Source organism: Mustela nivalis, assembly GCF_964662115.1.
Source record: "Mustela nivalis genome assembly, chromosome: 17".
Classification (NCBI taxonomy): Eukaryota; Metazoa; Chordata; class Mammalia; order Carnivora; family Mustelidae; genus Mustela; species Mustela nivalis.
The window spans coordinates 47,175,522-47,203,362 of NC_139036.1; the positions used below are offsets into that span (position 1 = coordinate 47,175,522).

The following is a 27,841-nucleotide window of genomic DNA, read 5'->3' on the forward strand; positions in this document are numbered from 1 at the left end:
ACACAAAAAATACTGTGGAGACAGGGAGGGGTTTGGAGGAGAAAATGAAGTCGTTAAAGCACTTCGGTAATTTCTATCTTTTGAGCATTTTGTTTCCTTGCAGATGCCTCCCTCACCTCCGCCCCCTCCCCCCCACTTTGCTTATAGTTACTTCAGGGGTGTTATATTCTATTAAGTTAGCAAACTTTTTAAATAGTGTTATTTAATTAAATAGAAGAGCTTCTTTAAAAAGAGTTTTACGTTAAGTGATAGGGTAGGTTAATGAATAATAGCATTTCAGAATATTTATTAAATAAAGACGAGTGGGACTTTTTGGGGGAGGAGGGAGGTTCTGATGGAAAAGAGTCCTGAAGAACAGGACATTAAGAGGAACTCTTTGGCCCTACCTATCCTATTAAATTTGTATTAGCTTTGTCATCTAAGACTTCAGTGATGCTGGGTGAGGGCACATTGTTATTGACATTCAAGCAGCAGCCTATTGCAAGTCAAAACAGGTGGAGAATTGTTTGCTGTCTGCTGGCTATTAGAAACATCCTTGAAATGTGAGAACAATATATGTTAGCTATTATGTATTTATTATTCTTGGCTAGGTGGTCTGCTGGAATATAGTTGTAAATTATAGTGCTGAATATCCAACCCTTTTGTCCTTTTACAGAAAATATTCTGTGTAGTTTATTTTATTAAAATTTGAAATTCTTATTTTTAAACAGTTGTAGGTCAACCTCATTTATAGGATTTGGGGGAGGGAAAATTACTGTGAGCAGGAAATGAGCATTTAAATTAAGAAAATTAATTATATTGAAAGGAAGGAGAGAAGTATAAGGCATAAAGAGTAATATCTAATACATAGATATATTCTGATAAAAACTAACTATATTTTTTATGTTCCATTTCTGTGCTCATTTTCTAAATTATCCGATATGCTAATAGAGTCAGGCTGAAGGCAGCTGGCTGCTCGTGTTACAAGCTGAAAACAAAATGGCTGGCAAGGATTAGTACTGTAAATTTGTGATAGAGAGCTGGGTGCAATTAAGCTATCTTTTGTTGAAGTAGACTGTTACAAAGTAAGTTGATGAGGGGATGATGGTTGTAGTAGATATTTTAGACAATAAAGAAACATCTTTTTATTAAAAAACGTAAAAATGCTCTTACAGCATAAAAACAAAAGATTTTATGCTATAGAGAACAATTCATTTTTGACTAAGCAATAAAAAACTCTTGTTAATATTCATTTAATCATCATCGTCTTTGTCATTCTAGGACCCAGGTATTTTCTGAGTGTATTATTTATGAATCTTTCAGATTCACAGTATGGTTAAATGAATACATACTTTGAGTAGGGGAGAAAATCAGAGACAAGTTTCTGGGAGTTTTATACATTAAGGACTCTTTTAGATTACATTAGATTTATTTATTTATGAATCTTTTAGAAGGATAAAAGAAATAGAATAACAGGAAGCTTTAGAGACAATGAAAGTAGGGTTTAGAAAATGACTTCATCCCTAGGTTTGTATATTAGTAAGGGTTTTTCTCTGTATAACTCTAAGCCTTTTCTGATGATGTTTAGCAATTGTCAGAAGATTAAATGACATTGAAATGGTTGATAGGCTCAGAAAGACTGAGAGATAGCTTCAGGAATTCCTAGTTACTTAACTGGAAGACTCTACATTAGCTCACATGTCTGTCTCTCACAGTGTTATGGCTATGTACTGTGAGAGGACAGACAATATAAATTTGTCATCTCTGCTTCTCCAACACCTACTGCTATGCCCCAGCACTTACTGGGTACCTAGTAATGATGAAGAAGAATAACAGCACTTTGTGTGTACATATAAGGACATGCATGCATACGTAAATACATACATAATTTTACCCATTTAATCTTCAGAACCTTACGGATTAAATTCTATTACAGTTGACCCTTGGACAACTCAAGGGTTAGGGACGCTGACTCCCATGTATTTGAAAATCCACAAATAACTTTTGACTCCCCTAAAACTTTAATAGCCGACTATTGCCCAGAAGCCTTACAGATAGCACAGTTAATTAACACATAGTTTGTATGTGTTATAGACTGTATTCTAGCAGTGAAGTAAGCTTGCAAAAAGAAAATGCTAAGAAAATCATAAGAAGAGAATGTATATAGTACTATACCCTATTAATAAAAAAATCCTGTATAAGTGGGTTTGCACAGTACACATCCACATTGTCAAGATCAGCTGTACTTTATTTTACACATTTAGCAGATGAAGAAACAGGCAGAGAAAAAGAAGTTCGGTGAGTTGGCCAAAGCTGTACAGTAAGTGTTGGAGCCAGGATTTGTATTTAATGTGGTCCCTTTCTCGTCTCTTCCTCCAGTAACTGAAGATTGAGGTGTTAGTATTCAACAGGATCCTTAACCCTCAGGAGGACATGCTGTGCATGTAATCTGGCAGAAACTGCAGAGCAGGGAAAGAAAACCTTTCTGCTACCTCTCTTTCAAAATTGCTTTAACTGATATTTTGTTTTCTAAAAACCTTTTCTATCACTTAACTATGGTTGATGGCCCATTATCATCATCAGCTAATGTAGATGTCATTTCTAAAATCTACTTAAAAGCCCACAGCAGGTGTATTTAGGAAGCAGTTAGAAAACACACAAAGCTTTCTGCACTCCCAAAATGGCTGCCAACATCTAACCCATCCAGTTGATTAGAACTTCTGAATGCTTCATAACTTGGTTTTCTCTTGTTCTCTTCCATTCTCATGTCCTAATTTAGGATTTCCTCTTTTTCCACTTAAATTATTACATTTCCAGTCTCAGTACCCTTTAGTCCATTCTCTGTTTTGCTGCAGTTGTGCGTTTTCATAAATGTAAATTCCTATAACTTTCAAAATAAAATATGGCATGTCTTTTCACTAGTTCTCATTGCTATAACCATATCCTAACAGATGGACACATAATGTAGATAATACGCAGACTCATACGTACAGATAAAGAATTTGTTTAAAAAAAAGAAGTTGATGTTTGAATCTCCTTTATCAGAGATGAGAAATCTTAATATAGTTGTAACCATGAATAATTTTTAGTATTGTATGGTATTCTAAAATTTACTAAGTGGTATCATCCTCTCTGTGGAATTCTTCATCTTGCTTGTTTTGCTCTTGTTGGTGTATATGGGTTTGGTTTATTTCTCGTATGTGTTGCGTAGTATTCAATTTCATTAGCACATTTCTCTTATTCATTTCTCTCCTAATAGAAGTCTGAGTTTATTTCAGTGTTTGTTTTGTTCTGTGTTATTACAAGTCATGCTGCAATGAATATCCTTACACACGTATCAGAGTTTTTCTAGGGGCTATACCTGAAAGTGGAGTTGCCGGGATGTAGATCATTTGCATTTCACTTTTACTGGCTAATTTCTTTGCTTTGTCACTGTACTAGTGTATAGTCTTTTCAGCAGTGTTTGAGAGTTTCTGTTTTGTAGTATGCTTGCCAGCATTCATCTGATCAGACTTCATCATTTTCCCTAATATGGTACATGAAAGGTAGTATCCTAATGATTTAATTTCTGTTTCCTTAATTTCTAGTGAAGCCAAATATCCTTTGATGTGTTTGGCCCTTCAGATGACCTTTTTTGTTAATAGCTTCCTTATAATCTTTGTGCGTTTTTTTCCTTGGATTTATTTATCTTTATCTATTGATTTATGGATATTCTTTATATATTCTAGACAGGGTTCAGCAAACTATAGCTCCTGGATCAAATCCAGTCTACTATCTGTTCTTGTGCAACCTGTGAGTGAAGGGTACTTTTTACAATTATTTTATGGTTCAGGAAAAAAAGAGTGTTACAATATGTGAAATTATATGAAATTCAAATTTCTATGTCCATAAAGAAAATTTTACTGGAATACAGCCACATTTGTTCATTACATATTGTCTGTGGCTGCTTTTGTGCTACAGTGGTAGAGTAAAGTAGTTGCAAAAGAGAACATATGGTCTGCAAAGCCTAAAATATTTACTCTCTTTACAGAAGTTCATAGATCCCTGTTGTAGATCGATCCTTAGTCTTTGATATTTATTGTGGATATCTGTTCTTAGTCTGTTCTGTCTTAAGACTTTGCTTTTGGTATAAGTCTAAAACTCTAAACCTCTGTTGAATGTAAGTTGAAAATTTTAGTTTATTCATTTTTATCATTCTTTATTACCCCTGTGTTTTTTCAGAAAATTTCTTTTAATGATTGAAGCTTTGATTTTTCACTTTCAAATTTTTTAGTACATTTTTACTACATTTACCCCCTTAATTTTTTAGTAATGAGATTGAGGTATGACAAGGGGAGATAGTTGTTTTTTCTCATATAGAAAAAGTTAGTTTTTGTACCCTATTTGTTGTTGAATAGCCTTTTCTTTCTCCAGTGCTATCTAATGCTATTTTCTCATATATGAAATTACTTTACTTAAATGTGAGTCTGTTTTCTTGATTCCTTATTCAGTTAATCCTTATTTTTTAATTAAATATTTCTTTAAATTATTATTATTTTTTTATTTTAGAGAGAGAACACATGTAACTGGGGGAAGGGACCTAGGGAGAGGGAGAAAGAGAATCTTAAACAGACTCCCCTCAATCTCAGGACCCTGAGATCCAGACCTGAGCCGAAGTCAAGAGTCAGACACTTAGTCGATCAAGTCCACCCATCTGCCCTGATTAAATATGTCTATATTCTACAAGATTCTAATGATTCCTGTTATTCAACCACTTAATCATTGTTGTATTTATGTTTCCTAGTTACATAGGAGAAAAATACAAAGTAGTAACGCTCTAGTAAGGACCTTACTAATGACAAGTTTAGAGAAGGGAATATTGTTTTGAATTTTGTATATGACATACACCAAGGTTTTTCCTTTAAAAAAAATTTCCTTAAAACATTTTGGTCTTAATTTTTTATATTCATTGCCATCATTATTTTCAAATAATATAGGTATATGGGATTAATAAAGTATAATTTATTTGTGAAAAAAATGAAGGTATAATTAGATAATATATATTCTGGCTTTTTGTTATTTTGGGTTTTTAAATATACTTATTAGTCAAAACAGAAAGATGTACCCTTTTGGGGGGTGTGGTAGGAGAGGGGGAGATTTGATTTTTAATCTGTCAGTAGCTATCATTCTATTTTTTTAAGGTATAAGAGGAATAAATTTAAGGGTTTATTTTATTATGAATGTATGACATAAAATTAAAATTTTCTATTATGGGTGCTTTTGAAACTTACTTATCCTCATATATGAAGGCAGGAATTTGGGATCAAAATCACTTTATCCTGACTTCCCAAGCATACAGTAGTTGTTTCTCAGGTTTCTACTTTAGATCTTGAAGGTAGAGATCAGAAACTGAACAAAAGCCAATATTAGGAAAACAAAGGGAGCTCTAATTAGAAATGAAGCTGGAAAAGTCGAATCTTAAAGACCATGTTAAGAATTTATATCCGTTCAAATGGGGATCACTTCAACATTTTAAACATTAAATGGGGAAACTATTACAGCTGCATTTCTAAACGATTATTTGGCCATTTTGTGGATAAACATTTAGAAGGGAATGGGTATAGGAATTGGAAACAGGTTAGGTATGGATTCAAGGGACATTAGGAAGGAGAATCAACAAAATTTGGTGATGAATTCATTGAGATGGGGAGCTCTGATAGTATCAGATTTGAAGGGGAAAGGGGAAGGTGAGAATTTCCTGTTTGGATATTTTGAGTTTGAGGTATATATGAGACATTCAAGTAGAAATTTCAAAAAGGCAATTAATTAGTAGATGGTGGGATCAAAATTAGAGATGGTCCTCTCTAATTTTTACACAAATACATGAATAAAGGGACCTCCTTTTACATTAGAATACATTAGAATAATGTATTTAAAAGTTAAACATAAACATTTGTGTTGAGAATTGAGAATCATTACAGAGCTCCTGTTTGAGAATTACCTGTTTGGTTTAAAACAAACAAACAAACAAATAAATAATTTCATTTCTGGCTGTTCATGTTTCCCTCCTTCCAGTCCTAGAACTTGAATCGATGAGGCACTAAATAGAGGTTAAGATTAAGTTAGGTTGTAAATTAAATCTTTAGTTAAAGTGACTTATTATTTCTTCTTCCCAGTCTCCCATCTTCTATGCTTTATCTTGGTTAATGGAATTATAACAAGTCCAGTGAAATTCCCAAATTTGGGGAATTTCTAAGGCATCCAGAATTCCCTTCCTTCACTCATTTCACTCACACAAATTAATTCAGACATCAGCTGTTGTGGAGGCATGGGGGATAGAATAGTAAATACAAAATTATTTGTCCTCATAGAACTTACATTCTAGTAGAGGAAATGGCTAAAATTAAAGTAAATAAGTAAAGCATAGAATCTGTTAGTGGTAACTGCTAAGGAGAAGCAAGAAGCAGGGAAGGTAGAAAAAAGTATGTCTTTGTAAATCTGGTGTCTGGGGGGCTACGATTTTAGATAGGGTGCTGAGGGAAGATAGTTGTTGAGGGGACACTTAGATGGCATCTGAAGGAAATGAAAGAACAGGCCATACTGATACCTGAGAGAGAAATATTCTAGGCAGATACCTTGATATGGGTACATCTTTTTTGTGCATATTTTTAATTTTTATTTTTAAAAGAGTTTACTTATTTGAGAGTGAGTGAGAGAGAAAGAGCAGGGACATGGGGGAGGGGCAAAGGGAGAGAGAGAAGTAGACCCCCATTGAGCAGGGAGCCCTGCCATGGAGCTCCATCCCAGGACTCTGGGATTATGACCTGAGTAGAAGGCAGGTACTTAGCTGACTGAGCCACCCAGGCACCCCTCTTTGGCATGTTTAAAGTATGAAGGGAACAGGTATGCTTCAGTGAAGTCAGAGGCCCAAGAGTAGTAGGAGATGAAGTCAGAGAGGTAATGAGGGCCATATTGTGTAGCACCTTGATCTAAGTACTTTGACTTTTACTCTTACTAAGATGGGGAATCCTTGAGGAGAGGAGTGTCATGATGTGATTTGTGTTTTCACAGAATCATTCTGATTGCTGTGTGGAGAAAAAACTGAAGCCGGCTCGGGCAGAAGCAGAGAAACCAGGTCATAGACAAAGGTGGCTGGGACCAGGGGGTCAGGAGTAAAGGGTGAGAAGTAGTTTGGATATACTATGAAGGTACAGCTGACAGAGATTATTGTTGGAATGCATTTGCAGTATGAGACAAAGATAGGGAGCGGTTAAGGATAACTCCCAGGTTTTTGACTGGAGCAACTAAAAGAATGGAGTTGCAGTTCACAGAGATAAGCAATGGGGGAATAAGAGGGGAAATGAGTGAGAGGGGGAATGAGAGGCTGTGTCAAGTTTTGAGATGCCTGCTTAATTTCAAAGTAGAGATCTGGGGTGGGCAATTTGGAAGTGCTGAGCTCATTCACAAACAAGTTTCAGGCTGGACATACAGATTTGGGAACCATTAGCATCTAGATGAAACATAAAGCCATGAGTCTGTTTGAGATAAACAAAGGAGTGTACATAGGAGAGAGTACTGATTAGAAAAGTGAGCCCTGGGGCACTGGGCCATGTAGGGACTGGGGAGGAGAGACAAAACAAGCCAGGAAGACTAAGAGGGAACCACAGAGATTGGAAAGGGTAGTGCCTTGGAAGTTAAGTGAAGAGAAAGCTTCAAGGAAAAGAGACTGGTGAACTGCATCAAATGTTGTTATAATAAGGCAAAAAGTAAGAAAACAGAACCGAGCACTGGAATTAGCAGTAGACTTTATAGGAGATCTTGGTAAGTGTGAATTTGCTGGAGCAGCATGGGCGAAAGCCTGATGAGAATAGATTCAAGGAAGAAAGGGGAAAGAAAACTGATTGACAATGATTAGAACACCTCTTTCAAAAGGATACAAAATCTTTGGGGTTCTTAATCCTAAATATGCCACGAACCTACCCTTTCTTCTGTATTCGCAGTGTTAATGTATTTCTTCAGGCTTTCCTTTCCTCTGGGCTTATTTGCAGTGATCTCTTTGCCTCTTTGACCCAATAGTGCCATCTATAAATGCTCAACAAATTTATCTTTCAAAAACACCATTCAGATCATGTTACTCTCCTGCTCACTGTCCTTCATTTTCTTCCCCACACTTAGAGGATGAAGTCTAATCATGAATAATGATTATGCCTTTTGTGATGATGCTTTTGCCAACTTTTCTACTTTGATATCCTGTCTTTTCCCCATACTTTCTGTGCTCTAGTATACCAGGCTCTTTGGATTTTCCTAAGTGCACCACGTTCTTTTATTCCTGTCTGTTTTTATAAATTAAATCTGATACAGTTCCTGAACGTCCCTTCTCATGCTTTAGGAGCTGGGACTTTTCTTGAGACCAGGTTGATGTGAAGAAGCAGAGGCTATTCTAGTTTCCAGAATCTTAGGAAGCTTTACATCTAGGTGACAAAATCATCTTGGTAGTATAACTTCACAAACCCATCTCAAAAAATTAAATTTAGTCTAGTTAACTGTATGTTAGAACCTTCTCAAATTATGCAACATTATCCTGGTTTACTCCATAAACTCCCCAACCTACCAAAATCAGTAATAAACAGGGAGTGAACATACGAGTGTAACCTTCCTCAATTTAGTGATCAGACCCTTTAGTACAATTAGTATTTCTTACCTGTAGTATCTGTTAGCCCTGGAAACTTGCAGATGGATCCAGTTCGTTTCTGTATCCAAGCACCACTTCAACTCTGTGAATATTTCTCAACTTTGGCCGCATGCTGAATCATCCAGGGAGTTTTAAAGAACTAGTCATGCTTGGGTCTCCCTCCCAATTCTTATTTTATTGATCGGGGGGGGGGGTAGCTTAAGCATGAGGATTTTTTTAAATTCCTGGATTTTTTTTTTTTTTTTTTTTTTTTTTTTTTTTTTTTAAAGATTTTATTTATTTATTTGACAGAGAGAAATCACAAGTAGATGGAGAGGCAGGCAGAGAGAGAGAGGGAAGCAGGCTCCCTGCTGAGCAGAGAGCCCGATGCGGGACTCGATCCCAGGATCCTGAGATCATGACCTGAGCCGAAGGCAGCGGCTTAACCCACTGAGCCACCCAGGCGCCCCATAAATTCCTGGATTTTTTGATCAATCTGGTATGTGGCCAAGATTGAGACTCACATGTATCCTTCTCAGCATCCAGTTTCAACAGATAAAAACACCAAAAATAAACAAAGTATGTGTATATGTGTATATACACTTACTTGTTGACGTTCAGTTATATTTTTAACTGTTTTTAAGTTGTTCTGCTGGACTGCTTTTTGCTAAGCTTCACCCTCACGAATTGTTTAAAAAGCATAAATTGACAAAAATAAACTTAAAATTCCTTCTTAGCACTATCCTTCTGGGACTTTAAGAAGTGTTTGTCTGTAGAGCAATCTATGTATGCTTCTTAACAACTCCAAGCAAACTGTTAAACTCAAGAATTCAGGTGAGCCATACTGAGTACCCAATTTGAGGGGAAGAAGTTTGAAATCAGAGATTATTTCACATTCACCTTCGAAGTTTTTCATCTTTTTTTTGGTCTTCTATCAACTGTATTGTTGAGCTCTCTTAACCTGTCGTGCTGTGTTTGTGTATAGACAGAGAATGGTGGAGAAGAGAACAGGCTTTAGAATGATTCAGATTCTGGATCCTGCACTTAAAAACTACAGCTGTGGCCATGTTTGCCTGAAATTTCGATTCCTGTCTCCTGATCTAGCAGAAAGAAAAATGGTATTTATATCATAAGGTTTTATTGAGGATTGAATGACATAAATCTGTATGACATTTTACATAGTGTCTTACACATAGTAAGAAACAAATAGGTAATGTCTGTTTTCATTAACAGCACAGCTGAAGAAGCTAGAGCTTCAGTTTTCTTTTTAGTTACATAGAGCATGTAAAACACATAGACCTATTTATTTAGTTTCTGTATATTGATAGAATGCATTCTTGAAATTAAATGATGGAGAGAGCAATTTGCTTCTATGGTCTTCTTCCTCTCACCTATAGCTCGAGTCTAATCAGGAGAAAAACATCAGACAAACCGCAAAGGAGGTCGTTCTATAGAATTCCTTACTAGTACTCCTCAGAACTGTCAAAGTCACCAAAAACAACAAAAGTTCCTGAGAAACTAGTCTAAGGAGTCTAAGAATACATGATGATGATGATGATGATGACTAAATGTAATATGGCATCATGGAATGGAAAACAAACATTAAATAAAAACTAAGGAAATCTAAGTCAAGTGCAGACTTTAGTTAATAATACTGTATCAATAGTGATTCATTAGTTTTGGCAAATGATTAATCTAAGTGGGAAACCAGGTGTAGGGTTTATGGGATCTCCCTGTACTATCTCAGCAACTCTTCTGTAAATCTGGAACTATTCTAAAATAAAAACTTTATTAATAAAAAACAAGAAAAATATATAATTGCAGATAACCTTTATTTTTTACAGTTCTATTTAATTCTGTGTTAGGCTTGACATTTTATATATTCATTGTGCACCTTGAAAGCATAGTCATCAAGTTTTAAAATACTGACATTATTACTGGTGATTACTCCATTTACATTTAGCAAGTCTACTTTGTTTTCTTTTTATTACTCATCATCATTGATGCATAGCTCCATCATGAGAATCAAACCATTCTGTGTTTGGAACTTCTTCTCTTAAGCTACAGATCAGACTTTCAGGGACACCTTAGGCAATTTTGGATACCTTGGGCAAAAGTAAATTAATAAGTCATCATAGGGAAGTCATTTGTCGTATTGAGATTTGGAGTATAGAAGCTAGATCTATGAAAATCTGTGAGAAGTATTAACTATAGTATTGATGGCATTATGTGAAATACTTTTTATTTGGAATAGAATGCTTCTTTTAGTACAGATGTTTTCTTAAGAACTAAATTACTTTTAGGGGGTCTGGCTTACCTGTGAAAATTCTTGTTGATAATTAAGATCTTTGAGAATGATGTGGAGGATAAGGTCTTTGTGCTTTAGAATAATGCCACTCTTCTTTTCACAGTAATAGTTTGGATAAGAAAAAGACAACATTGAACTACTTAAACTGTGTCTCAAAACCACATCTGTACCACTTGTTTTTTCCTTGAGCTTGTTTTGGTTTTATGAATGCACTAATTTTAGAGGTGGCCCTGGACAAAATTAATTCAACAATTTTTTGGGGGGGGGGGGGATACACATGCCATACCAGATTCTAAGTTGACACTGAAAATATCAAGATGAAAAAAGCTTTCAAAGGCACACTTTGAACTTTAGCCCAAAGATAGTCATGTAAATAATTAATCATGCAATGTGTCCGTGCTATAAAATAGATGTGTATAGTGTGCTAGAGAAGAACAGAAGAGAAAACAATTCTTACTGGGATTCTCCCGAAAATCTTTTTTTTTTTTTTTAAAGATTTTATTTATTTATTTGAGAGAGAGACAGTGAGAGAGAACATGAGAGGCGAGAAGGTCAGAGGGAGAAGCAGACTCCCCATGGAGCTGGGAGCCCGATGCAGGACTGGATCCCAGGACTCTAGGACTGTGACCTGAGCCGAAGGCAGTTGCTCAACCAACTGAGCCACCCAGGCGCCCCTCTCCCGAAAATCTTACAGAGAAGATAAGAAATGATATTTAAACCATCTTTTGGTGAAACGATATTGTTATTGATCATAATGATGATCGCTTAAGATTCCAGTTATTTAAGAAGTGTTTACTTAGGGCCAGATGGCATGCTGTGTTTTATATACATTACTGCATTTGTTTTTCACCACAACTTCACAGGTCTTACTAATATCAGCTTCACAGATAAATTGAGGTTCAGAGGATTTCATTAAATTTCCTAAGGTCATGTAAATAATAGTAGTTCAAAGATGAGTCTAGCTTAGTTGTGCTAGACACTAAGCTCTGTTAATATGTGTTAGATACAATTTCCTTACATTGTTAAGTAGAGGCAGCTGCATTTTAGGTAGAGGAAAAAGTGTGAATAAGTTGAGGGAAGCCTTATAATGCATTTCCTCTTTGAATATCATCAAGTAGTTTTGTGCTGCCAGAGTCTAGCAGAATGGGGTTGCAGGGAATAGAATATTTGCCTCAGAATTGCTTATACTAGGGTTTAGCAAACTTTTTCTGTAAAGGGCTACATAGTAAATATGTTAGGTGTTGTAGGCCATACAGTTTGCAACTACTGAACTCTGTCACTGTAGTGGAAAAGCAGCCATCCACTGTTAATAAATGAGTGATCATGTGTGCTAATAAAACTTTATGGACACTCAGGTTTGAATTTTATATACTTTTTATGCCATAAAATATTACTCTTTTAATTTTCAATTGTTTAAAAATTTAAAAACTATTCTTACTTAGCTCACTGGTTTCCAAAAATAGGTGGCAGGCCAGATTTGGCTTATGGGCTCGTTTACTCACCTCTGGTTTATATGATGAGAGGGATTTGTTGGTTTATATAACTGTAGACCAGAAATAGGGGTAGTTTTCTTCAGTAATCAGTGTTAATAAGGATCTTGGTGTCTTGCATCCAAGGTCTCCATGGGTTGTCTAACAGGTCTAGGGAGAGATAAGACCTTTTCCAGAAACTCTTTCTAATCAGTCTTGAGCTTAATCCCATCAGGTTTCTTCCATACCACTCCACAGGAATCAAGTTAAAGTTTATCTACATCCGACTAAATTTAATGGTCAGTTCTCAGTCTTCATGTTACTTGACCTATCAACATTTAACCTTTTCCCTTTCATGAAAGGCTGCTGCTGCTGCTGCTTCTGCTTCTCCTCCTCTTTGTCCCTCTCCTTCTTCTTCTTTTTTTAAAGTAGACTCCATGCCTAGCCTGGAGCCCAATAACAGGGCTTGAACTCATGACCTGCTATCCAGAGTCTTAACTGACTGAGCCACCCAAGTACCCCCATGCAACAACTTCTTTACTTGACTTCTGTAGTCTTCTAGTTTTGTTCCTGTTCTCTGGTTGCTACTTCTTACTGTTTGCCATTATTTCTCATATCACTGGCTTCTGCATTATGAATTCAGCCCCAAGATTTAGTCTTTTGACTTCACTCTTTCTGTCTCCCCCACAACCCCTCAATTATAGTCCTTCCAAGGGGATGTCATACAGTTTATTAAAAGTGGTTTCTGGGGGCGCCTGGGTGGCTCAATGGGTTTAAAACCCCTGCCTTTGGCTCAGGTCATGATCCCAGGGTCCTGGGATAGAGCCCCGCGTGGGCTCTCTGCTCATTGGGGAGCCTGCTTCCTCCCCTCCCTCTGCCTGCTGCTCTGCCTACTTGTGATCTCTCTCTGTGTCAAATAAATAAATAAAATCTTAAAAAAAAAAAGTCGTTTCTCTACTGATGGCATATTTATGTTCATGTCTGCTTCTTTGTGTAATGGGTACCTCAAGTTTTGTGTGTGCAGAACTGAGCTCCAAATACTCTCCTGATCCTCAGCCTATTCTTTACCAGTTTTTTCTGTCTCAGTAAATTGCAGATCCATTGTTTGGGCCCCAAATACTGGTATTATCCTTGATTATTTCTTTGTTTTTCTCTTCTGACAGGTGATTCTTTCTGCTCTACCTACAGAATATATCCAGAATCTGACCTCTTCTCACCACCTCCACTGCTCCCTTAGTCCAAATGTTTATTTTCTTCTGAATTTTTGCAGTAGCCTCTGATTTGATTTCTGTCCCCTTTTGCTCTCTTTCCCCTTCCTGACCCTGTACCACCCCCTTCTTTGGGGTGACTTCTTTGTTATATGACTTCTTTGTTATAGAAGAGAGCAGCGGAGAGTTTTGAAACTAGACAATTTGAATTTTAGGATTATAGTGTGATTTGGGGAAAGTCATTTTACTTCCCTGAACCTCAGTCTTATATTTTATTATTTTTAAAAATTTTTTAAATTTGTATTTTAAAAAATTTTTTTAATTTATTTAAGATTTTATGTATTTACTTGACAGACAGAGATCACAAGCAGGCAGAGAGGCAGGCAGAAAGGGAGAGAGGAGGAAGCAGGCTCACCACTGAGCAGAGACCCCGATGTGGGGCTCAATCCTGAGATCATGACCTGAGCTGAAAGCAGAGTCTTTAACCCACTGAGCCATCCAGGCGCCCCTCAGTCTTACCTTTTAAATGGGCATAATATTTGTTTCATAGAATTGTTATTAGTAATGAATGAGATAATGTTGTAAAGATCTTTCTGGCATTATACCCAGTAGAGAATAGATAATGGACAAATAAATTTCTTTTCTCTTTTCTACCCCAAACAAATGAACTGCTTTTCTTCCCCCCCCCCTTTTTTTTTTTTGGTTATTAAAGTGCCTACTTATGTAGCCAGGGAGCATCTTATCTGTGTACCCATTCATAAGTGACCTTTGGCTAATAAATAAGTCTAGCTTATGTTCCTAGTCCTTTCTTTTGCACTTTAAAAAAATTCCATTCGTATCTTCCAATTCATGTCTGCCTTGTTGGCCTTAAGGGTATGTAGTTCTTACAAATTCATGCTTGATTAGTAAAAAGCACCAGACTTTATACTTGAATAGTAAAACTTTAATCTCTTTGTATTGTATTCTATTCAGTTTTAATACCCCTTCCTTGCCTTCTATTAGGGTTGTATATTTAAGTTACCAAAGAAAGGTTGAAAGCAACAAACTCAAAATTTTTATTCATAAAACAAATCTGTTATTCTAGCACAGTATTTAGCTGAAAACACTAACGATGAGCTTGGCTTACCAAATTCAAGGTTACTTAAATTGCTAATTTTTCAACTCTAATATTTTGATCCTGGGCTGAAAAGAAGAATCATTTAAAGTATCCCCTTCTTAAAGGAAAGAAAATATTTTTCTTGGAATTGTTCAGGCACTTTCTTATTAGACTTTCTCTAACTTAAGTACCTTCATAGAGATCAGTGCATACTAAATATCCCGATATGGTTGGTATTTTTTTTACCAGGTGTATTTCAGTGCTTTAATACACTTCAGTTGAAAGCTGTCTACCCTGTGAGGTAAATTCTCCAGTGACATTTTCCCCTTTGAAATAATGGGGAATAGGAAATCTATTAATGTTTCTCAGTATTAAAAGTATATTGTTTTATATTACTTGCTGGACTTAACTCAGTATTCAGTTAAAAAAAAAATAAATGTTCTCTGCTGATTATCTTAAATCCTGGTAATTTAAGGTCTGGTTTTGAAAGCTAGCACTTTAGTTGGACAGTCAGGTCTTTTCTTTTTTTATCTGTATCTGTTACAACAGAGGGTTTTCCTCTGGGAAGTTCACAGCATATCTGAAGTAAGTCTTTAACTCAAGTTTGATGAGTAAATTCTTACTTCATAGACGCAGCCCAGTCCTACCTTCTACACCCTGGGGTGAGGTAATCAGTCTTATGCAAATAACTTGACTTGCTGGATGACTGAAGGTCTTCTGTTTTGTCCATAAATGTAGATGTAAGTGTCCTGCATGGGAGGTCTTATCTGTACTGAAGGAATTGTGTGTTAAGCAAAGCAAAAACATTTGAAGTACTGTATGTCATTGTAGTCTTGCTATTTTGGATAATGGATTCATTGGTTCCGTAAGCATACCACAAACACTTTTAAAGAGGTTGAAATTTTTTTCCTACATCATCTTGGGAAAGTGGTGAGTTTATTCTTCTTAAAAAATCTTTAACTGTTTACTTTTACCTGAGAGTTAATCTCAACTCTTAGGCTCAGTCTTCACTGGAGTAAGACATGGATAGTTATAGAGTTTCAGTCTTAAAGGAGTGAATTGCTCAAATTGACTGCAATGTATTTCTGATTTAATTTTGAAAATTTAGGCAGTTAAAATATTTTAGATTATGATGGTATCAAAATTGTGATTTGTTTTTTGTCTTGGAATTCACTGCCTGGCTAACTCAAAACTGTCTTAAGCCATTTCCTGGATTGTTTTATTGATACCCTGACATTCCACAAATCATGCAAAAATACTGTTTGAAGCCTAGGTTTTGTTTTGTTTGTTTCATTTTGTTTTGCCTCTTACTGTTTAGGAAGACAGTCCTGATAAGGGGACATATCAATGTTTTATTCATATTACTTCTCACATACTTTAAGAGCATGTTTTGATGTTAAAACAGATTATATATGTAATTTTATCTTCATAAAAAAATTAGAAAAATGAAAATTTAAGACCTGCCTGGATATTAATGTTGCTCATTGTAATTGATTTCCAAGGAAGATACTTGCATACAAAATTAATTACTAGGAAGAAAAATTGACTAATACTATATTTACACATCCTGATTTAAGGTGCCATAGATTCCTGATATAGTTTTGTATTTTGATAAAATGAATGTTGGGTCTTCTGTGTGGTTCAGTCAGTTAAGCATCTGCCTTAAGCTCGGGTCATGATCCCAGGGGAAGCCTGCTTCTCCCTCTCCCTCTGCCTCCCACTCCCCCTGCTTGTGCTTTCTCTCCCTGCCAATAATAAAATAAATAAATAAATAAAATATTTAAAGGAAAAAAAAAAAAGAATGTTTATTCCACAATAATTTAGGACTGCATAGTACTTCATCTTTTTCTTTTGTTTAATTATTTGTCCTGTAAAATTTCCCACAATCTGAATTTTGTTGTGTGCTCAGGAACAATTCAACATTTTCTTCTGTCTTTTGCTTTTCCTGAAAACTGATAGATTCAGGGGTTTGACCGAAAACTGTAGCTGTTGTGCTCCTATCATCAAGGGGCATATAATATCTGGTTTTTACTCCTCTTTAATGTTATTAATCACTGATGCTCAGTGCCTCTGGAGCTATTAGTTCATTATGAAATGGTGATATTATGATTTTTTCTTTTGGTTCCCATTTATTATCTGGAATGATTTTATAGAAGATCTCACTTATGTACTCTTTGGGTACCAGTACAATTTATATAGGAAATACAGGATAAATTGCTTGGTTCTTTCCTTTTTCCCAGATTTCAAGATAATGAACTGGATTCCTGTCTTCCTCAGAAGGTGACCAGTTAGTTTAGTGTTGCTTTTAAAACATCATTGTGATCTCAAGACCAGAGAGAGCAGATTCCCCACTGAGCTTGATCCCAGGACCCTGAGATCATGACCTGAGCTGAAATCAAGAGTCATTGGATGGGTTCAGCCAACTGAGCCACCCAGGGACCCCAACTTTCTTTTTCTTTTAAGTTCTTTTGTTATGTTTATTTGTTTATTTTCTTATAGTTCAGTCTTTAGTACTGGAAAGATTTTTGTTTTATTTCTAGTTCTTTTTTGGTTTCTGTTTCTTCATTTCTGAGTTTTTCTGTTACTGATTTACATTGTTCTTTCATGTATTATATAATTTTCTTATTATAACTTATGAGACATATAAATGTAATTTTTATTAGTAAAACATAGAGCCCAAGGAATTGTTTGACATACTTCAAACAGGCAGCTGTGATTAATTTAGACGTTGCTTTAAATCTTTAAACCAAGCTTTCAATACTGGAATCTGTGAGTGAATTTCGGGCTTGATAACATTATTCATTTCATGCAAAGTAGAGTGTATGTGTATGGGAATAGGGAAAGAACACCTTGACTTTCTTTACATTTCCAGAGGGGAGTGTAAACTGTCTTCACAAAAATATGGGTAAGAACATTTGGTTTATATAGGAAAAAGTCTTCTCAAATATTTTAATGATTGAGATTGTAAGAAATGAGAACAAATGCTAGATATTATAGGTTTTTTTTTAAAAGATTTATTTATTTATTTGACAAAGAGAGAGAGTGAGAGAGAGAGAACATGTGTGGGGTTGGAGGGTTGGAGGGAGAGGGAGAGAGAGGATCTAGGCAGACTCCCTGCTGAGTGCAGAACCCAGTGCTGAATTTGATCTCACAACTCTGCAACCCTGAGATCATGACCTGACCTGAAATCAGGAGTTGGACACAAAACCAACTGAGCCACCCAAGTGCCCCCAGATGTTGTAGTTTTAAGATACAAATGGTACCGTAGAAGATACTACATCATTTCCATTATCTATTTGCTTATGCCCTTTCTACTTGTATATAGATGGAGGGAGCGAAGAACCACCGGATCGAAGACAGTCAAGTGTAGACTCTCGGCAAAGCCGCTCTGGCCAAGGTAAGCGTTCATTAAATTTATTATTAAATTAAAAAGAAAAGATGTCAGTTCCTTTTTAGTACTTTATCTGAAGTTTGGGGTTTTCCCTGGGTCTAGTTTAGGTATTCTGGTTTCTCCTTTAGGGCTTTAAATGTTGCAGTCTAAAAGTTCTGTGATATCATTTATTCAAGGTAAAATGAAACATGTTCTCATATAATTTTTAAAATGGTAAAACCATAATAAGATTTTAAGTAGTTTAGGAACATTGTGATATATCTCTGGATATCACTTTTGGAATATAACCAAAAGTAAATTTTAACAGTAGCATTTGTATCAGCACGCTGGCTTTTTAAGGTTTCGTCAGCACAATATTTGTTGTTTTAGCTCTCTCAGAAGAAATGGTTGTTGTTTATAATTGCTATTTTAAATTAGGACCTTACTAATTATTTTCCTTTTCTGTTTAAAAATTTATTATATGCCGTAGACTGGTTTTTTGAAGTGACAACTTCCAAACTAGGTAAAAACATCCTGTATCAGTGAAATCTTCATATAGGCCTTTCCTAATTAACTTGTTTAAAATTGTATGACTAGTGCCCCCACATTCTTTTTCTTCATAGTACTTATCACCTCTGTATTTATTTTATTTTCTCTGTCCAAAACTAGAATGAATGTTTCATGATTGTAGAGATTTTTGTCTTTTTATTCATTATTGTATTTCCAGTACCAGGAATAAGTACCAGGCATGTAGTAGTTACTAAATAAATGTTGCTGAATGAATGAAATGACCACTAAGAGAATGGAGTTGAGAACCCAAATTGATGAATATATTATAAAACTTAAGGCAGTCATGTATGATTCTTAGAGAATCTTTACTTACAAAGAAAATAAAGCTTTGATTTACAAATGTATGGTGTTTTTATCCTGTAAAAGTTCCTGGTTCTTTTGTTCCATAATTTTCTTACCTTTTTTCTCCAAGTTTGCTCTACCCAAGTTTTAAAGTTGTGTTTTTATTTACTTTATTTTTATTTTTTAAAGATTTTATTTATTTATATGAGAGAGAGAAAGAAAGCACAAGCGGTGGGGGAAGGGTTAGAGGGAGAGGGAGAAGCAGGCTCCCTGCTGAGCAAGGGGCCCAACATGGGGCTCTATCCCAGGACACTGAAATCACCACCTGAGCCAAACAAAGGCAGGCACTTAACTAACTGAGCCACCCAGGTTCCCCGAGTTGTGCTGTTTTTAAAAAATTCTTTGTTGCAGAATAAAAAGAGGAATAATATACGCAGGTTGATTTGGAAATTTTAACTTGTACTAGTACTTACTCATTTTTAAATAATATGCGTGGTATTTTATCAGGAATTTGTCTCCCTTTTTCCCCTTAAACATATTTTTATATGAAAGAAGAAGTTAAAATGAATTATAGTATATAAGCATATCAAATCAACACATTGTACACCTTAAATTTTCATAATATTATATATGTCAGTGATATCTCAATAAACCTGGGTTGGGGGGAAAGAAAGAAGATGAGTACATGTATGAAAGACCCTAAAAATAAAATTAGTAGAAATTAATAGAAAAAAATTATACTAATTTTATTAAATACCATAATTTGTATTAAATGTCACAGATGCAGATACGGGAATTATTCATTTATCTTAGACCCTTAGGCTGTGTCAGTTAAAATATTTTTCAAATCAATGAGTGTAGTTGAGTTTTAATAACAAAAGCAGAGGGGCACCTGGGTGACTCAGTCAGTTAAGTGCCTGCCTTTGGCTCAGGTCATAAACCTGAGGTCTTGGGATTGAGCCCTGCATCCTGCTTCCTGCTCAGCGTTGGGGGAGGGGGGGAGTCTCCCCCTCTCGCTGCCCTCCCCCCATTTGTTCCCTCTCCCTCCCTCCCTCTCTCTCTCTCTCTCTCTCAAATAAAATCTCTAAGAAAACAGCAGAAACAAAAGCTGAACCTAATAACAGCAAAATCCGTGATCTCTGTGACCTTGAGCACACTACCTGATCTCAATCAGAAATTACCAGGAATTGTGTCATCATCAGAGTTAACTAATAGTTAAATGTTTCAGAGTTACTGTTTTAGAGTTACAGAGTTACATCATCAGAGTTAACTAATAGTTAAATGTTAAATAGTTAAATGTTTCTTACCTTCTTGGAAATTTTGTTTGTAGTATCTCTTTATTTAGACAGCAGACATAAAAATACATGTATAACGAGCCGAATGTATTTCAGCAGTAAAGAGATGGAATAAACACACATTTCTACATTTGCTCCTTGCAGAAACCTGCTAAACGATCAGTAAAGGGGGACTGGAGAAAAGCCAACATCAACACAATTTTAGAAACTGGAGAGTATATGAATAATTAAAAACTGAACCCTAAGCTCAATAGCAGAGAAAATCAGGAAAACAACCTCCAGAAGCCTCAAAACACTCGAGAATGGTAGCATGTCGAGATGGAGGTGAAAGGAAGATTAGCTGAAAGTCAGTTGAAGAAGCATTTGATTCCTGAGACCTCTTCCTCAAAATTAGCTAACCAGTTAGCTGGGCAGGTGCCCAAGTCCCTACTCTTAACCTTGGCAAAGCTCAGAAATGTATTCTTTGGAACAAAATAGAGATTCTCTGGGAGACATCTACCAGGCACAGTTGAGGACAGTTCTCTACTGAAAATAGGACAATTGCTTTCCAGCTGTCTTTATTCTACTGGCACTAGGATACTGGCAGTTGGGCTTTCATATTTCAGGCAGGAGGTTGGCATAGTCTTTTCTGAAGACTCTGACTAAAGAGAAAGCCATAAAATGTAGCCATCAGAGATTACTTAAAAAACAAAACAAAACAAACAAACAAAAAAACAGCCCAGCCAGTTCACTCTATGTATCAAAGCTCTCAGTTAGCCTTTTAGTCCCGTTATCTTAAATATTAGCAACTAGCCAAGGGTTACTTTAGATATTTGAGGAAACCTTCTAATGTATGAAAGATAGAGATTAAAATAAATAGAATAAAGCAACTTAGAGAAATTTTGCAGAGAGAAGTAATAGAACCATTATTAATATTCTTACAGAAATAAACTAATAGTCTTTTAAGACATGTAGGTTTTTTGGTTTGTTGTTGTTTTACCTGCCTTATACCCTTTCTTAGGACTCTTTAGGATATGATCCATCAAAATGAGAAAGTCGGACAAATAAACGAAAGAGATGGATTATAGGAAATAGGAAATTCAACAAAGGAAAAAGGTAGAGAAGTCTTTAGAATGACAGTGAGAGAACAGGGAGAGAGGACAACCAAACCAAATTGGAGTATGTTAGAAGTCTCCAGAAGAGTTATCTCACGAAAATGAGATTGGTAGAAACCTGCTGCATTAATTATCTTCAGAAAATTTTTAAATAATTAGCAAAAGGTTTAGGGTTGATTGGTGATAAATACATAAAATAGTAAGTTAAAAAAAGAAGTCCTAAATTGAAGGGAAAACAAATAATGTGTGGGAAAGAAGATATTCTTCAGAGTAAGTCCTTTGTCCTTGGGGCAAGGTCTGGGGTAGCTGATGTCTATGCCCGTCTAATCACTTTACTCCAGTGTGGTACAAATATTTCCATTATTTGATTTGGACCAGTGAGCAAATCTGGTGTATGTGGCTTTTATTTGTATAGTTGATTTGATTTGCTAAAACAATTTTTATTATTTTTGCCTCTATGTTCAAGTGGGATATTGACCTTTAGTTTTCTTTCCTTATGATGCCTTTATCTGATTTTGGTAACCGAGTAATGCTGGCCTCCTAGAATAAGTAGAAAGTTGAGAAGTATTTCCTCCACTTCAATTTTCCTAGAATATTTTGTATAGAACTAGTGTTATTTCATCCTTAAATGTTTGACAGACTTTTTCAGAGAAACCATCTGGGCCTGGAATTTTCTTTATGGAAAGTTTTAAGATACAAATTAAATTTCTTGAATAAAGTATGACTATTTGAATTATCTTTTCTTGAGTAACCTTTTAAAATCTGTGGATCTTCAGTGATGTCACCTCTTTCATTCCTGATATTGGTAATTTGGGTATTCTATCTCTTTGAACTGATCATTCTGGGAAGAGATTTATCAGTTTTATTGACCTCAGAGAATCAGTTTCAGTTTTCATTTATTTTCTCTGCTGCTTTCCTCTTCTGTATTTCATTGATTTCTGCTTTACTCTGTATTCCTTTTTTCTTGCTGCTTTGGGTTTAATTTTTTTTTCCTTCTCTAGTTTTTTAGAGTGGAAGCTAAGGTGATTGTTTGGAACTTTCTCTTTAGTATAGGAATTTTAGTGCTATAAAATTTCCCACAATGGGGATGTCTGGGTGGCTCAAGTCAGTAAAGCTGCTGCCTTCGGCTCAGGTCCTGATCTGGGATCGAGTCCCGCATCAGCCTCCTTGCTCAACTGGGAGCCTGCTTCTCTCTCTGCCTCTGCCTGCCATTCTGCCTGCTTGTACTCTCTCTCCCTCTCTCTTTGACAAATAAATAAAATCTTTAAAATACTGCTTTATGTTCTACCTTTGCTGCATTTCACAGAATTTGATGAGTATGATTTCATTTAGTTGGAAATACTGTCTGATTTCCCTTGTGATTTCTTCTTTAACTTGTGTTATTTAGAAGTGTGTTGATGTAGTTTCCAAATATTTGTGGATTTTTCCATATCTTTCTTATATTGGTTTCCAATTTAATTTCATTATCATCAAAGAACCCTTTCTTTGAGCTGAATCACTTTTCACTGAAACTTGTTTTAAGCTCCAGGAAATGATCTTATGTTCAGTATGTACTTAAAAAGAATGCGTATTTTACTCTTCTGCGATGGAAGGTCCCATAAATATCAATCTGGTCAAGTTGATTGATAGTGTTGTTCATGTCTTCTCTACCTTTGATGATTTTCTGTCTGCTCATCCTTTCAGGTAGTAGGAGAGGAATATTGAAATCTCAGTTTTTAAGTATGGATTGATTTATTTCTCCTTTCAGTTATATCATACTCCTTAGGCTTGTGTTCTTCGGGTCAAAAGGATTCCGCTCCCTCAGAAACTTAAGTCTCTCCTCAGTGAAAGCTGCCAATAGTGAAATAAGTTTGTCTGGGGGGTGGAGCTGGAAGAAAAAGGTAAAAAGAAAAAAAAAAAAGCCGGGGGATTTTCCCTTAGTTCCCTGAGTTGCTGCCCTCACCCCCTCATTGATACTGCCTAATCAGGTAGAGAAGACTTGTTCTTGCATCTTTCTTTTCATCCATGCTCTGCTATTCCAGGATTTGGATTTCCTTTGAGTTCAGAGTTTGGGGGCATTAAAAACAGTAGAAAATGTGCAACTAAATTGGTTGTCCTTCAATTTCTCCTTTCCTTCCACAGTGTGCCTGCTACTGTTTATTTTTCAGAGTCTTCAGATTGCTGTTTACTTTCCAGGGTTTTCATTTACATTCACCAGTTTTAGTTACATTCAGTTAAGGTGGAGTGTGCTTATTCCATCTTAACCCAGGACTAGAGCTCTTCAGTTTTATTTTATTTTGTGTTTGCCTCTCTGAAGGGGTGATGTTCAAATTACTTACAAGTTAATATGCCATAAATATCAACTTACCAAAACAGATGGAAGTCTTTTGGGAACAAATACTAGTTTTTTTTTTTTTTAAGATTTTATTTATTTATTTGTCAGAGAGAGAGTGAATGAGAGCAAGCACAGGCAGACAGAGTGGAAGGAAGAGTCAGAGGGAGAAGCAGGCTCCCTGCGGAGCAGGGAGCCCGATGTAGGACTCGATCCCAGGACGCTGGGATCATGACCTGAGCCGAAGGCAGCCGCTTAACCAACTGAGCCACCCAGGCGTCCCACAAATACTAGTTTTAAACAGCTGATAGGCATCTGTAGTTGCATAATGCTTGGTGACCTGCCTTGCCTGATCGTGAATTCAGTTTCCATTTAGTGTCTCTTCTCCCATGATAACAGCAGACGGTAAGGTAAAGGGTCTGGTGAGATGTCTTATCTAGGGGCGTGATAGCTCTTTCCCATGTGCTGACTGACTAGCTTGGCCTCTGATCTGTTTCTCAGGTATAGTGGATTCTGACTCAGACATGACCACACTCCCTGCTCTAGCTTGGGGCAGAGACCTGTGATGTCTTCTGCTTATAAAATGTAGGAGATGGGAGATGCCTGACTCCTTGCAGTGAGTCCAGTCCTGCTCCTCTCATTCAGACTGCTGCCCGTGGGCACTTCTGCTCCTTGAATCTACTGCTTCTGTGCTTAAAACAGACCTGGAAACACTCATCTTTCACAGTTACCCTCCTACATATGCTCTGGGCTATAATTTCCTCACTCCAAATGCATCTAGTTTCTGTCTTCCATGGATTTCTTAACATTTATCTTCTATTATTGGCTTTTTGTTTTATTTTATTATGCTTTAAGAATTTTTTTTTTAAAATACTCTTTTGTCATTCCACCCTACCTCTGTTGCCATTTTAGTCTCAGCTACCCTCATTTCTTTCCTAATAGTCTGTAGTAGTTTGTTGTCTTTGTGATAGCTAGCGTGTTCTTCTTAATACAGATCAAATCATATATTTCCCCAGACTTGAAGTAAAACTCCTCAGTAGCCTTCTATCACGTTCAGAATAAACTCCAGCCTTTATCACTCCCTGTGGAATCCTATCCCAATTGCCCTTTTCCTAGTACTCTAAATCTGTGCCCTCCCACTCCCTCCGTTTTCTACTTTGTTTCCTTTCTGCTGGACTTTTTGTTTAAACATGTTAAGAGTGTTTTCTTTTTAAGGCCTTTATACTTGTTCTTTCTTGAATAAAGGGCTGTAGATTTCTGCTTAAGTCAAAGAGGCCTTCTGTGACCATCATACCAAATACCCTAGACCCTAACCTTCATAGTGTTTATCACTACCTGAAAATAATTATTTATTCATTTACTTGTTTTGTTGTTGTCTCAATTACTAGAAAGTAAGTTTCATTTGAGCATACTTCATCTTCTTCACTACACTTGCCCTAGAACACTTGCATATATGAATTTGTCAGTATTTGTTGAATGAAAGATTGAAGAAGTAGCACTTAGGGTGCTTGGTAAGATATATGGATGTTCCCAGGCTACATAATGTATCCAGTATTCACTTCTATTACTTAACATAACTAAACAAGTAAAGTAGTGAAGAAATTGTGTTGAGGGACACTGGATGGCTCATTCAGTAAATTGCCTGCCTTTGGCTCAGGTCAGTCCTGGGATTGAGCCCGGAGCTGGACTCCCTGCTCAGCAGGGGAGTCTGCTTTTCCCTCTGCCACTGCTCCTGTGCTCTCTTGCTCACTCTCTCTCAAATCAATAAATACATTAATAAATCTTAAAAAATTATTGTTGTTGTTGAGTGTAAGAGGTTTATCAGACTATCAGCTAACATTAATTTGTGAAATAAGGCTCTTGGAGTATGATTGTGCCTGTTAAACTTCTGAGGTTGGGTGGATATTTTCTGCTTTCCAGTATAACATATTATATGTAATTGGGATATATTAATTATTTATTATTTAATTATTAATTATTATTTATTTATATTATTTATTATTTATATATATAATATGTATATAATATATATATTATTTAGTCTTATCTGTTGAATCTCTTTTTTTTCCATGTAATTTAGGAGTTCATTATCTAGTAGGATCTTTGCATCTAACACAGTGCTACTGTCTTGCAGTTAGGTCATCAATTTGACCATCAGTTCTAGGAATTCTAGTTCTGTATTTCATGTGTTACTTATCAGTATTGGTTTTGGTGTACTAGCTCCATTTTCTGCAGCAGATGAGTTTTTCATAAGAGGTCATATATAAACAGAACTTACTTCGTTCTGGACATTAAATTAATGCATGAACGAACCAATGTGATGTGAGTGAAACCCAATTTTTATTTACTTTTACAAGAATAGCATTAAGCTGATATTAGGCTCTAATACACAAAATGTGTATTGATGTAGTAACGCTCATGACCAGCTCATGCTGGAAGACTGGGAAACTGTACAGGGCTTAACTTTGCATGATTCTCATTATCTCATTATCAGTTTTATTTGATTAGTACATGCTGATGCATTTATAGTAATAATACAGTAAATGGTCAAATCTGATGTGTTCTGATTATTTTTCTTTCCTTGCTAATGTGTAAAATATATAGAAGAAATGAGATGTTCATGCTCTTAAAACATACACAGATTATTTTTCAAGCTGGTAAGTTAAAGATTTCTTTATTAAACCAACTGTTTAATTACATAAATTGATAAGGAAAATTATTTCAGCACTTAATGTGTCATTTTTGTATCATTGTAAGTGTCACTATAGTGGATCACTAATGAACAAAATTTTTTATTGTTTTAGTGGTTTATCATTGTGATAAAAAAATCACTTAGTTTTCTACATAGGTTGTAAATTAATTATACATATGTGCCAGGCTCTGGGCAAGGTGCTTTTACTTAATCCTCATTTAATTCTCAGAATAATGCTGTGAAGTAGGTATTATTTTCAGTAGGAAAATATTTCAAGCTTTATACTAATCTACACCAGAAGTTTCAAATCAGCTTTGTTGGTAGCATGTACTTAGAACCCTTCTGTTCTGATATTTAAAATTAAATTTGTTGGTGGTTGGATAAGACCTAGAATGAAAGATCTGACCTTAAATGATAAATCCCTCTAAAGTGCCTTTATTGCTAGTCCTGCAATTCTGAAATTTAACTTCATGTTGATTATTCTTTGTATAACATTCATTTTTCATAGACTTAAACTTGAAATTGGCCTTTTAGCAAACAATTTCTTATTATCTTGGGCCTCTAGGGATGTGTCAGAATGTATTTACATATATTAGTCATGCTTTTTTTAATATGAGTTATAATAATTTTACTAATTAAAAGATTACTTTTTACCAACAATTTAGATATTTAAAAAGAACATGTTAAGGCTTCTTTTCCTTCTACTACCCTAAAGTAACTAATATTAACTACATTCAGTCTGTATCCTTTCATGTTTTTTCCCTGAGTTCTTATTGGCAAATGTAGAGGTGTGTCTGTATGGATGGGTGTGTGTATTAGTTTGAAGATTTTTAAAAATAAAATGCAATTTTAGTTCATTATCCCCCAGTTAGCATGACCATCGCTCAGGAGCATACTTAAGTTCTAATTGTAAAAAATCGGTATAATGGTTCACAGCATAAGCAACCCATAATTTATTTCACCATTTCCTCATATATGAGTGTTCAGACTTTCAGAGTGATTCATAATCATTTGTCTAATAACACCTTAAACTCTTGGAATTTGCAACCCCAAGCACATTTTGTGTCAGAACATACTAAGTATCCTACTTACATTATGATAATTGGCCTAGTTAACACTAGAAACATTGTAGAAGCCTCTCCTTGCTTATCCATGTTCATGAAAGAAAAGGAATAAAAGCATGACAACTAAAAAAGTTGGAAAAGGTATCTTTCCAAACATCTTTTTTGGCAAGAAATAAAAATCATAAAACCTCTTTGGAAAACTTCATAATCTTTAATTAAGGGCCATACAAAGTCGAATAACAAAAGGTGAACAAGAGACCTGTTAGTAAAGCCTGGGATAAAGTTATTATTGAGCAAATGTATTCTTTGTTTTGTTTTATTTGAGATGCAGTTTGGATTTATTAGTAAGTCTTATTCCTAGTGAGAGTTTAAAGAGCTGGTTCCCACAAGGGGGCAGACTAAGAATACCTGAAAACCTTCATTCTATTAAAGAATATTTATTTTAAATTCATA

The 27,841-nt window shown here is 35.6% G+C and overlaps 1 protein-coding gene across 11 annotated transcripts in view; it reads left to right on the top strand.

Moving 5' to 3' along the window:
- TANC2 (tetratricopeptide repeat, ankyrin repeat and coiled-coil containing 2) overlaps positions 1-27,841 on the top strand; it is a 360,787-nt gene that overhangs the window by 82,122 nt on the left and 250,824 nt on the right. For all 11 annotated transcript variants that reach the window (XM_082706545.1, XM_082706546.1, XM_082706542.1 and 8 more), the window contains one exon: positions 18,036-18,107. In XM_082706545.1, the coding sequence (XP_082562671.1) occupies positions 18,036-18,107 (72 nt within the window). The remainder of the gene's footprint in view (positions 1-18,035; positions 18,108-27,841) is intronic.